General features: G+C 44.8%; 1 protein-coding gene and 1 long non-coding RNA gene across 6 annotated transcripts in view; both read right to left on the reverse strand.

The window, feature by feature from the left end:
• Positions 1-328: 328 nt before the first annotated feature.
• The window catches only part of LOC148977703 (uncharacterized), a 271,661-nt gene continuing 258,874 nt past the window's right edge, over positions 329-13,115 (reverse strand). The window contains exon 2 of the long non-coding RNA XR_016169483.1: positions 329-500. This is a non-coding gene — a long non-coding RNA (uncharacterized LOC148977703). The remainder of the gene's footprint in view (positions 501-13,115) is intronic.
• Positions 8,709-13,115, reverse strand: part of septin9b (septin 9b) — a 152,293-nt gene continuing 147,886 nt past the window's right edge. For all 5 annotated transcript variants that reach the window (XM_089134102.1, XM_089134103.1, XM_039691392.2 and 2 more), the window contains 2 exons: positions 9,811-9,862; positions 8,709-9,694 (listed from right to left, as the gene is read on the reverse strand). In XM_089134102.1, the coding sequence (XP_088990228.1) occupies positions 9,538-9,694; positions 9,811-9,862 (209 nt within the window). In that variant the 3' untranslated portion in view covers positions 8,709-9,537. The remainder of the gene's footprint in view (positions 9,695-9,810; positions 9,863-13,115) is intronic.

The following is a 13,115-nucleotide window of genomic DNA, read 5'->3' on the forward strand; positions in this document are numbered from 1 at the left end:
AACATTCTTCCAAATATCTTCCTTTGTGTTCAGCAGAACAAATAAACACATAGAGGTTTGGAACAACATGAGGGTGAGTAAATACTGACAGAATTTTCATTTTTGGTGAACTAACCCTTTAAGGGTTGTTTTAAGGACATGTTTGTGCATGCCCAGACAGCCAGTCTAACGCTGTCACAGGCGATTCTAAATAAGTCAAAAAGTCGAGACAGGACCCATTGTCAAAATTTCTTAGTCCACCACTCTATTTCATTCAAAACAAAATACAAAATAGACTCAAGGTGTTAAATACCGGAATTATCCTTTAAATAGAAAAATGTTCAGCATATGTACAGAACATAGTTTAATTGTTGAGAAAATTACACAACTTCTCCCATATTTGTCCATATATTGGCCCAGAAAATATTTGTACAATCTTGTACACTTAAAACGAATCCAAAAAGATGTCACATTTAAAAAGAAGTCTAGTCTAAAATCTATTTCTAAGGGGCTGTTTACACCTGGCCACTTCATGCGTTTTCTCAGATCCGATAGCTATCTGGGTAACACTTTAGAATACGGTTCCTTCGTTAATGAATAACTACACAAGAACTAATGAGTAACACAATATTAACAATCTAGTAACTATTATTAACTAACAAGAAACTCTGATTAACGAACTAGTAAGTAATAGCGCACAGACGAAAGTGGTAGTTCACTATTAAGTAATCAATAACTACTATTTTTTTAATACTTCCCAGAGAACTACTGAAAAAGTTTATTAACAATCTAGTAACTACTATTAACTAAAATAAACTCTTATTAACGAATTAGTAAGTAATAGCTCACAGATAAAAGTGTTACTAGATACTTCTGTGGGAATTACTAATTATTTGGATTCGTATTATAAAGTGAAGATCATTGGAACTAACTAGTAATTACTAAAGTATTACTAAAGACATTTTCTAAAAGTTACTAAAGTTCACCAAAAAATCTCAAACGTTTGCACAAATCATGACTAGATCATGTAGTAACACTTGAGTCATTACTAGTTAGTTCCAATGATCTTCACTTTATAATACGGATCCAAATAATTAGTAATTCCCACAGAAGTATCTAGTAACACTTTCATCTATGAGCTATTAATTACTAATTATTTGGATCCGTATTATAAAGTGAAGATCATGGGAACTAACTAGTAATTACTCAAGTGTTACTAAAGACATTTTCTAAAAGTATACTAAAGTTCACCAAAAATCTCAAACATTTGCACAAATCATGACTAGATCATGTAGTAACACTTGAGTAATTACTAGTTAGTTCCAATGATCTTCACTTTATAATACGAATCCAAATAATTAGTAATTCCCACAGAAGTATCTAGTAACACTTTCATCTGTGAACTATTACTTACTAATTCGTTAATAAGAGTTTATTTTAGTTAATAGTAGTTACTAGATTGTTAATAAACTTTTTCAGTAGTTCTCTGGGAAGAATTAAAAAAATAGTAGTTATTGATTACTTAATAGGGAACTACCACTTTCGTCTGTGCGCTATTACTTACTAGTTCGTTAATCAGAGTTTCTTGTTAGTTAATAATAGTTACTAGATTGTTAATATTGTGTTACTCATTAGTTCTTGTGTAGTTATTCATTAACGAAGGAACCGTATTCTAAAGTGTTACCGCTATCTGATTTATCAAAACGATTCCATTTACACCTGGTCACATAATGTGTTTTTGCAAAACGGATATAAATCCGATCTTCAATTCCCGCGCTATATGCGAATTTAATGAAGTGCACTTCACCGAAACCAACAGATATGAGCTGCATTTTAGATCATCGGCTAATTTCAAAATCAGCAAAGACGGTGATTAGAGAGAGCGGCAACAGAACTGGTAAGATCATTTTGTTTCTTCACTTTTAATGAAGATGGTAGTGTTAATCGTCTGCGACTTACTTTTACTTTGATTTGCGATAGAATGTGGCGCGTTGGCTTGATAGGCGTTTCAGCTGCTCATCTGAGGTGATGCGCGTCGCAGTAGTGTCATCATATCTGACTAAAATAGCATAACATATAGCCTGTAACACGCTCTCACGCGTTTATTTTTTAGCATTTTTGGGAGTAGTAACATGTGGTTTCAAGAACCAGATGCATTTACACTTGTCCAGTTTCGTCTGGAATGTGGCCCAGACCACCTCCTGAAGTGGTTTGAGCGATCGGAATCAAATCCGTCTCGAATGCGTTTTGGGGGGCATTTACACCTGGTCTTTTCACGATCGGATACCTATCCGATCACAGAAAATGCATGAAGTGGCCAGGTGTAAACAGCCCCTAATGTGGCTTGGGTGTCTAAAACTCTTGGGGGTCACTAAGCACATGAAGCATGAAACACATATCAACAAATCATGGTCACATGTATATTACAGAATACAGATAGAAAACCGAATGGCTCAGGAATTGCTTTACTGAATACTGAGAGTTGAAAAAAAAAAACAACAACAACAAAAAAAAAAAGTTGGTTTGGGTCACTGTGGTGCAATTCTGGAAATCTGAACATTTGACCCACAAAAGCCACAATATTATATCCGGGTCACATGACAATATTAATAATAATAATCAATTACATTTATATAGCACCTTTCTGAACACTCAAAGCGCTTCACATAGAGGGGGGTAATCTCCTCAACCACCACCAATGTGCAGCATCCACCTGGATGATGCGACGGCAGCCATATTGCGCCAGAACGTCCACCACACACCAGCTTACTGGTAGAGAGGAGACAGAGTGATGAAGCCAATTGGTATATATGGGGATGATTAGGAGGCCATGATGGACAGAGGCCACTGGGCAAATTTGGCCAGGATGCCGGGGTAACACCCCTACTCTTTCGAAAGACATCCTGGGATTTTTTGTGACCACAGAAAGTCAGGACCTCGGTTTAATGTCTCATCCGAATGACGGTGCTATTCTGCAAGTATAGTGTCCCCATCACTTTACTGGGGCGTTAGGACCTACACAGACCACAGGGTGAGCAACCCCTGCTGGCCTCACTAACACCTCTTCCAGCAGCAACCTGGTTCTCTTACGAGAGGTTCTCTCGTATTGCGTAAGCTAGCTTACACTACGGGAAAGATTCATCTTTGCTGAGAAGTTGAAGCCAAAAATTAATCCATAATTTGTAATCATTATCAACGCATTTCCTCTGAGGCAGACCATGAGCGGGCTAACTAGCAGCCCATTGGCTCGTTCAGAGAGAATGCACGAGCCTATGGGAGAGCGGCGCTGAACCCGCGCCCAATGAGCGGCAGGCGCTCGCTCATTACGTCAGAGCCCGTCGAAAGGGGTGTGGCTTGAGTGTATAAAATGCTCTCCCGAGGCTGTTAGAACGATTTTTCATCATTCAGCAAGCTACACGCTTCAGCTGTCCTTGAGAAGAAGCCGTCGCCGTCGAGAAGGCCTATCTCCTAGCAAGCTTCAGAGACTGAAGAAGCCGGCCGTCTGCCACCTTCAGCCGCCCTGTGAGCTAGCACCGTCCGACGATGTATCCTTTTCTGCCTTTTCATAAAACAGCTCGAGCGCCTTTTTCAAGATGTCTCGAAATTTCTGCGGCTCCTGCCGTTCTCCTCTCGAGGACGGAGATCACCATCCCATCTGCGCTCTCTGTCTCGGACTGGAGCACGCAGAGCTCGCCCTCGCCAACGGAGGTTGCGACCACTGCGAGGACTTGCCTTTGTCTTCCCTGCGGGCACGACTTCAGGCTCTCAAGTCCGCTGCCGCGCCGCCTCTCACTTCGCTGCGGAAGAAGAAACACCGCTGCCAGAGGCCGCCGGAGCCCTCTACGGATTTCTGCGGGCCGCCGTTGCCGCCCCCCGAACATTCGCCCTCTCGGCTCCAGCTGGACATGCAGTTGCCGCCAAGTGGCTGCGCTGCCGCTTCCGACGATTCCGCGGAAGAGAAGGACTCTACTTCGCTGCACGCTTCGGATAGTGAGGACTGGTCTTCACTCGGTTCCTCAGCGGAAGAGTCTGCGGGGGACCCGTGCCGGCATCGAAGAGGAGTTAATGCGCCTCCTCTCGCAGGCTGTCGATCACCTGGGACTCGAGTGGTCTCCTCCACCCGAGCAACCGCCGAATCGTATGGATGGAAAATACCTGCACCTGCGCCCCGCCCCCGTCTGCAACCGGGCTGCACCGTTCCTGCCGGAGCTTCATAACGAGCTCACTAAATCCTGGAATGCCCCCCTTTCGGCGCGAAACCGCTCCGATGTGTCCGCCTCGCTGCGCTCGGTGGACGGAGCCGCCGAAAAAGGATATACAGCCATGCCGCCCGTCGAGGACCTGGTCGCCGCTCACCTTTGCGCACCCTCTGCCAGATGGTGTTCTTCCCCTACGCTTCCCTCAAAAGCGTGTAGAGCGACCTCCACTTTTCACGCTCACGCTTACGCTGCCGTCGGTCAGGCCGCATCTGCGATGCATTCTATGTCTGTCCTCCAAGTGCTTCAAACCGACATCCTGTGCGAAATGGCGAAGAGCGGTAGGAATCCGCCCATCCTCACTGACTTAAGGAGCGTGACGGATCTCTCCCTTCGCGCTACCAAAGCTGCCGCACAAGCCCTGGGGAGATGCATGGCCGCCCTCTGTGTCGCTGAGAGACACCTATGGCTCACGCTCGCCGACATGAGTGATTCTGAACGCGCTGTGTTCCTCAACGCACCCATTTCCCCGACCGCCCTCTTCGGATCTGCCGTCACGGGCATCGTTGACCGCTTCTCCAAGGTACAAAAAGCCACCCAGGCCATGAACCTGTTCCTACACCGCCGCGCCAACACTTCTGCAGGCCGTTCTCGCGAGCCTCCTGCCAGAACACCACAACAGCGCCCGCCTCAGCAGGCTCAACATCCCCAGCATAGACAGGGCGCTCGCCCTCGCTCTGACAGCCGCCGCAGACAGCCGCCTCCCCGGGGGCCTCGTCCCAAGATTACGCTGAAGCCTGATCAGCAAAAGTCTGCCTAGCACAGCAGGGAAATAGACGGCCGTCTCCCGCCGTGGCCGGACCGCCGTAAAAGCTTCGTCCTCTGCTAGTCCCTGACACTTCGCCGACTACAGTAGTGTTTACCGCCAAAAACAAGCCGGTCTCCCTGCCCGCTTGCGGGCAACAAAATGCAGTTTTCACGGCTAACCAGAGAGTTCGCAAAAAGAGCATAAAAGCCTCATGTGTAAAAAATGTGCCCACAAGCAGGTTTTCACTCTTACACACAAGCACCATATGCCCCGTGTCTCCCACAGAGCCCATTCTCACAGAGCGGCCACAGCCCGCTCTAGTACCAGAGAACATAAGCATGCCCACGAGCCCATGCGCGTGTCCCCTCTCTGCTCGCTCTGTCTCACGGCCCATAAACTCCTCTCTGAGTGTAAGTCCCATTGCCACACACATTCTAAGCGTGCCCACACACAGTGTCCAGCCCGCTATGTGCAGCAATCAGGGCAATATTGCTATCCAGCCGCTAGCCGTATGCTTCAAAGCGTGGGAAGCCATCCCCGGCATCTCCCCGTGGATTCTAAGCATTATAAAGAATGGCTACCTACTACAGTTTCGTCACCGCCTGCCCCGTTCCCGCGCTCGGCTCGAATCAGCTGTCAGCCCAGCAGCTATGAGCACACTCCGCTCAGAAATAGCGAAGCTGCTGCAGAGGGGCGCAATAGAGAGAGTTCCGCCTTCTATGACCGAGTCGGAGTTTTACGGCCATTATTTTCTTGTGCCCAAGAAAGATGGCGGTCTCAGACCGATCTTAGATCTCAGGTTATTGAACAAAGCGCTCATGAGGAGACCGTTCAAAATGCTCACAGTCAAGAAACTCCTCGCGCACGTGCGCTAGGGGGACTGGTTCATCTCCCTAGACCTGAAAGACGCCTATTTTCAGATCTAGATAAACCCTCGTCACAGGCCATTCTTACGTTTCACCTTCGAGGGTCAAGTTTATCAATACGCCGTTCTCCCGTTCGGCCTTTCCCTAGCACCCCGTACCTTAACGAAGTGCATGGATACAGAGCTCGCCCCCCTGCGGAGTCAAGGGCTGCGCATACTGAATTATCTGGATGACTGGCTGATTTTAGCACAATCCCAGACGGAGCTTCTGTCGCACCGCGCAGTTCTCCTCAACCATCTGAAAGCGCTGGGACTCTCTGTCAACTGGACAAAGAGCGCTCTCCAGCCCAGTCAAACTATTTCCTTCCTAGGAATAGATTTGAACTCTATCACAATGAAGGCTCGCTTATCCACACAGCGCGCACGCCGTGTTCAGCGTCTAGCCTCCTCCTTTCGGATGGGTACCCACACACCCCTGAAATCCTTTCAGAGGATGCTGGGTTATATGGCTTCAGCCTCCGCTGTGCTACAGCTGGGTCTCCTGCACATGCGCCCCCTTCAACTCTGGTTAAAGAGCCGGGTATCCCACCGCGAGTGGACTACGGGCCGCCAGCTCATCAGGGTTATACAAACATGTATCACTGCACTGCAGCCATGGACAGTAACTGACTGGTTTCAAAGGGGCGTCACCATGGGATCCTTTCCTCGCCAAAAAGTCATCTCAACAGATGCATCCAACACGGGTTGGGGCGCGGTCTGCGAGGGCTCCCCGGCCGCCGGCCAATGGTCCGGTCAGGAGAGTCTCTTGCACATAAACTGTCTGGAAATGCTTGCGGTCGAGAACGCGTTTCTGCGTTTCCTCCCACGCATTCAGGGTCACCACGTCCTGATCCGCTCGGACAACATGGCCGTGGTTTCCTATATCAACTGTCAGGGCAGGATCAGGTCCAAGAATCTCTTCTATCTGACGCGCCACATCTTAGTGTGGTCCCAGAGTCACCTGCTTTCACTCAGAGCGACACACGTACCGGGACATCTGAACGACGGCCCAGACATACTATCCAGGAACCTTGTCTCCCCCGGGGACTGGTCCCTGCACACTCAAGCAGTCCAAACACTGTGGCGCCTATTCGGCAGGGCAGACATAGATCTTTTCGCATCAGAAGAGAACGCTCACTGCCCGATATTCTTTTCAAAGAGCGAGGGCGCGCTAGCCCGAGACGGGCCCCGCCGCCCGCTCTATGCTTTCCCCCCGATCTCTCTGCTACCGCAGGTCATTCAGAGAATCAGGGACACACGCCATCCGGTGTGCTCCTCATAGCCCCGCGCTGGGAGAATCAGATTTGGTACCTGGAGCTCACGCAGCTGTCGCAGACAGCCCCGTGGCCCATTCCAATCAGAGCAGATGTCCTCACTCAAGCCCGCGGCTCGATCTGGCACCCCCATCCACAGCGCGGGGCGCTTCATGCATGGGTGACCAACGACTACTCGTCAATTTGCCAGAAGGAGTCCTGAACACGATCAAACACGCCAGAGTGGCGTCTACTAGAAAGCTCTATGCTGCAAAATGGTCTGTGTTCTCAAAATGGTGCAACGACAAAAATTTGGACCCACGGATGTGCGAGGTTTCGTCCTTGCTCGTTTTCCTTCAGGAGATGCTGGATAAGGGCAGGTCCCCATCCACTCTAAAGGTTTACGTGGCAGCCGGCGCGCCCAGTCTCTGGGCAAAGACGAGCTAATCATCCGCTTCCTCAGAGGAGCCAGAAGGATGAATCCCCCTCGGTTCCGGTCTGGGATCTTTCGATAGTCCTCGAGGCGTTGAAAGCCCCTCCGTTCGAACCACTCGAGTCCGTAGACCTAAAATGTCTCTCGCTAAAAAACGTTTTTCTGCGTGGGGGACATTCACGCGCTCTCTTCAAGCGCGACGTGTCTTGAGTTTGGTCCTAATGACTCTGTCGTCATTCTTAAACCTAGACATGGTTATTTTCCAAAGGCGATTGGTACCCCTTTTAGGGCTTAAGTGATTTCCCTATCGGCTCTGCCTGCATCCGATAGCGAGCGTGATGCCAATCTCCTCTGCCCGGTCCGGGCACTAAGATTGTACACTACACGCGCTGCCGCGTTCAGACGCTCGGAGCAGCTGTTTGTGTCGTTCTGGGGCCGTACCAAGGGATTGGCCGCCTCAAAACAGACACTGTCTAGAAGGATAGTGGACGCTATCGCCTCTACTTATGCCGCTAAAGACCTGCCTTGCCCGCTGGGCATCAGGGCTCATTCCACTAGGGGCATGGCCTCATCGTGGGCATGGTCCTGCGGGATTTCCATTCACGACATTTGTGTGGCCGCGGGCTGGGCGTCCCCGTCCACTTTTGTCAGATTTTATAACTTGGAAGGATACTAAACCGCCAGTAATTTCGCCTGGAAGCCTTACAGACAAAATTACTGGCGGTTTAGTATGTTACAGCCTACATAAGAAACTGCACTATTGATAGTTCTATCTCAACCGGTTCGCCCCTTGTGCTCCCCTCTGGTGTTTATACATTATCAGATAACGTCCCGCTATGCCGGCCGTCTTATGAGCTTATACATTATACTATAACGAATCTTTCCCGTAGCGTAAGCTAGCTTACGCAATACTCGTTGCCTCATCTAGAGAGAACCGAGGTTACGTTAGGTAACCGATTCGTTTTCTCAGATGGTCTCCCATCCAGGTACTAACCAGGCTCAGCCCTGCTTAGCTTTAGTGGGCAACCACTCTTGGGTACAGGGTGATATGGCTGCTGGATAAGTATATAAATATACTTGCAGTACATAAATAAATAACTCTTTACTAAAAAAAAAAGAAAGAAAAAAAATTGCCTTTCTTTAAAACAAAAAGAACATTTAATTTCACACAAGTATGTCAAAGCCTTTACAATTAAAAGCACAACAATAATTAGAATGACAAAATAAACGACCTATGCTTTAAAAAAAACACACACAAATTCAAACATGGCACAAAGCACATTAAAATTTCATAGACCAGTAAAGATACAACACAGGCCAGAGTAACTACAACCAGGGGTACACTAAACCAGAATTATGCTTACACTCAACTAAAATGTTATTCATACAATGCTTCAATCACGATCAAAGCTGTTTTCTAAAACTGTGTGAATGCACAGAGGTCATGTCATATACTACAGATTCTTTTCCACTTTTCCATTATATTTTCAAAGAGTTTATTTGTAATTTATATTTTAGAATTTATTTGTATTTTTATGCTGTAGACCCCATTATTTTTTATACCCAATAGCCATTCAGTATGCATTGGTTAATTAAAATGTAACCCCTTTAATGTGTTATTTTGTAATGAATAAGTTAGAGAACATTAAGCATAGTGGCATGTTGGATTTTTGACATTGTATCTGAGCTCTGAGCAGTTACCATAAATGAGAAAATTGAGGGGGAAAAAACATAGCAACACATCTTTAATAAAATTACAGAACATCACATTTTGCTACACACTGAAAGATTCATATTCCACAGTTCAGAAATATTTTTTGGGGGGTAAAACAATAGTCAACTGACACAATGACAAAATGATGAAGGCAGAGTGAAAGGATATACTGTTGATAATTAAGAGAGAGAAGGAGAAATCAATAGATGGACGGACTGATGGATTTATGGATGGATGGTCAGACAAACATTTACATCTCATGGGAGAGGACTTCATGCTCAGGTACGCCATTGGCGTGGATTGCTTGCTGGCCATTTGGTTGTGTGTGGTTTTCATTGAGTCTGCGTACGCGGTACATCTCGTAATGGATGCTGCTTGCAATATCTTTGATGTTCTGCATGTGAGTTCTAGAAGAGTGAAAACAGACACAGAGTAAACACTTATAGCCTATTTAAATACATCTACTAACAAATGAACTGTAGTCTTGTTTATCCTAGAACTGAAACGTTGATTTGTAGAATACCTGATGAGCAGGTCCCGCAAATAGGCAAACTCGCAGTGTGTGGTGTTCTCAACTGCAAAAAACAATTAGAAAAAAGGAAGATGGTGTAGTTTTAGAGAGTATTTCAGTCATGAAAAACCATTAACAAATTATTTATTTTACATATTGTATAATTCAATTCACATTTATTTGTATAGTACCTTTAACAATACATAGCATTTCAAAGCTTTACAGAAAATGTTTCTACATTACAATTTAAAGTGATCTGTTTTCAGAGGTGACTATGCCCAAGTACATATGCTACAAATCATGCAATTAGCTTAAAAAATATAAATTTGAGGCAGAAACAATGATTCATTGAAGTGATTATTACAAGTTGGGAACATAATGATTACAATAAAGAGAATTTTAGCATTGGTGTGTGTTAAATAAACAGTCTATCTGTAAACTGTATGTTTCTATATGTGCTTGAGTTGTGCTAGCATGTTATTGCCACTAGATGGCAGTGCAGTAAAACAGATGACACCAGAGAAAGCATATTTGAGCAGCAAAACGCTTTTCCACCGCAGGAACTTTCCCCAGGACAAAGAGTATAGAAGAACAAGAGGCGAAACTCTGATGCTTTTTTGGTAACAGCCACTAGATGGCGCTTCGGTAGCGCGGCCGCCATATCAGGGTGAAAAATCCAACTGGAGTTACTGGACAACAGCACAGATAACAATATTTTGAGGTATTTTTTTTCTTGCATTAGTGAGTATTTCCATTGTATGCAACTTTACACTTTTACTACTATTATTAGTTACCAACTCCACTAGGCCTGAAATATATTTTGGACGTTTTAATCTCCTGGATCATGCTACAAACATGATGATCATTGATGCGCTGTGTCCGTTATCCTATAACTAATTGTCACTTTGGACATTGGCTGTGTTTTTTTGTTTGTTTAAGATAGGCTACTGCAAAAAAAAAAAAAAAAAAAAACTGTTTCCTGTAAAGCTATTCTTTTGCTGTTATATATTTATTGTCAAACATTTACATTTCAGTAAGTTACAAAATTTATTGCTGAATTAATTTATTTCATTGATAACTTAATTTTGTAAGTAACGTTATGTGTACGTCCCGGGAAACGGTCTATGTTATTTTAACTTTATGAACTGATATCACTTTATTCTTACCTATCACACTTAATGTGGAGAGTAATATAATGAATTAAAGGGTCATGAAACCCCAAACCAAATTTTCTGACATTATAACAGAAGTATGTGTGTTGAACACCATTGAAGACAATGTTAGCATCTGTTAGATTTAATAATAAGGTTAAAATGGTTAAATTTGAGTTTTTTTCCGCTTTTTTCGTCTTCCGGGTTTAAAATCTTCATCGTAGCGGGTGACGTGGCCATGCACTGCATGTGTGTTGATGACTCATCGCTGTCTCATAATTATGACTGAAGTCATATGTATGTCTCATGACTCATGTCTCATAATAAAGACTGAGTTTTCTTATCCAATGAGAAGACACGGCCTCTTAATTATTCATGACACCTCGTGGATCTTTCCAACGACAGACATGTTAAACTATCGCGTAGTAGATGAGAGAGGCAATCATGGGACGCGTTGAATATGTTCCCCGCGATATTGCCTGGGCTAGACTCTGGCTCTGGACGGTTGGTTTGCCATCAACCACAGACACATCTAAAGATGATCTAAACTATAGTATGTGCCGCGAACATTTGCCGCGAGAAGTGGAGAATGGTGGACTTCGCCTTGTTGACAACTAATCCAAGCGTCTTGCGAGTGATGCAGTATCCCGAGGACTTTCTATCCCTTCAGAGGTGTGTGTGTGTGTGTGTGTGTCTAAAATGAGAATTCCTCCACCTCCGCAGAGCCATCTTTATTATGAGGGTTCAGAGGGCACGTAGACTATACACGGAATGATTTTTTTAAGCGGAAAATTTTTTTTTTTCCTGAAATGTATTTATAGTGTCTATATAAACCACTATATATTTTATAATGACATTATAATTATACATGTAGCCTACATTAATATGTTTTAAATAGAATTACGATTACTGTAGGCTAATCCCAGATAGCAAACTGACATTGAATCAACGTGGAAACGACGTCTCTCATGACATTGAAACAACGTTGATTTTGCTCATCGAATTAACGTTGAACCAACGTCAGACGCGGCATTCTTCAAAGCTAAATGAAAATCGAAAATTGGTTTGCTTTCATAACGTTGAAACAACACGTTGATTTCAAGTTGATTTTCCGTTAGTTTTGAAAGAATAACTTCTGGCTACGTTGCCCGTGACCTTTTGAACGTAATTACGTACTACGTGACGTTGCAAACGCGCCTCACAGAATGGAGAAAGGCTAGCATTTGTCCTTAGAAAAGTTAAATTTTTGGAATAAGCATTGAAATAACCGATCGTTTCGCATGATAAGACCCTTATTCATCGTCTGGTGTCGTTTAAAGACATTTGAAGCTGCATCTGAAACTGTTATTAACACTATCTTTTGGACCTGAACCATCCGGTTCCTATTGAAGTCCATTATATGGAGAAAAATCCTGGAATGTTTTCATCAAAAACCTAAATTTCTTTTCGACTGAGGAAAGAAAGACATGGACATCTTGGATGACATGGGGGTGAGTAAATTATCAGCAAAAGTTTTTTCAAAAGTGAACTAATCCTTTAAATAATCACCTAGCCTAATTATTTCAACCTAAAAATGATCTCTGCACTGAACTAGATATATGACTGCCGAGTCGCTTTCACCCCGAAATGGCGGAAGCGTAGGGCTGCTGCTGGGCGCTGGTGTTGCAATGGAACGTTCTATTGGCTTTCACTTCTTGTCAATATACGTCCTTTGCCAGGAACTAGGAACTTTGGGGTGGTACTCGGTGTGTTTACTTGGGGTGGTACTCGGTGTGTTTACTTGGGGTGGTACTCGGTGTGTTTACACCGCAGGAACCAGGATCTAAATGAAGTTCCGGGTAAAAATTTCCCCCCCAGAAAGTCGCTGCTGGCGAGGTGGTACTTTTTCAGAGTTCAGGAACTTTCGGGGTGGGACTTGTGCGCTGAACGTGCCGATTGGTTCTTACCACGCTATTCTTTCTGCCCGATGGCGCGTTCGTCCCATCCATGTCACGGTCAATGTCCGCTGATCACAAACGTCTACTTTTTATATCTAGCATTACGAGCTTTCTGAATACGCTTTGGGTGCTCGTCTCTTTTCTGCCGTTTTGTTAATTACCTCATTTGTAAACTAATCCCACACAAAAGCAGCAAAGCTTGAATCTGCTCCATACAAAGCTCAAAACA

The sequence above is a fragment of the Pimephales promelas genome, chromosome 8 (genome assembly GCF_988280905.1).
Source record: "Pimephales promelas chromosome 8, fPimPro1.hap1.1, whole genome shotgun sequence".
In the NCBI taxonomy this organism is placed as follows: domain Eukaryota; kingdom Metazoa; phylum Chordata; class Actinopteri; order Cypriniformes; family Leuciscidae; genus Pimephales; species Pimephales promelas.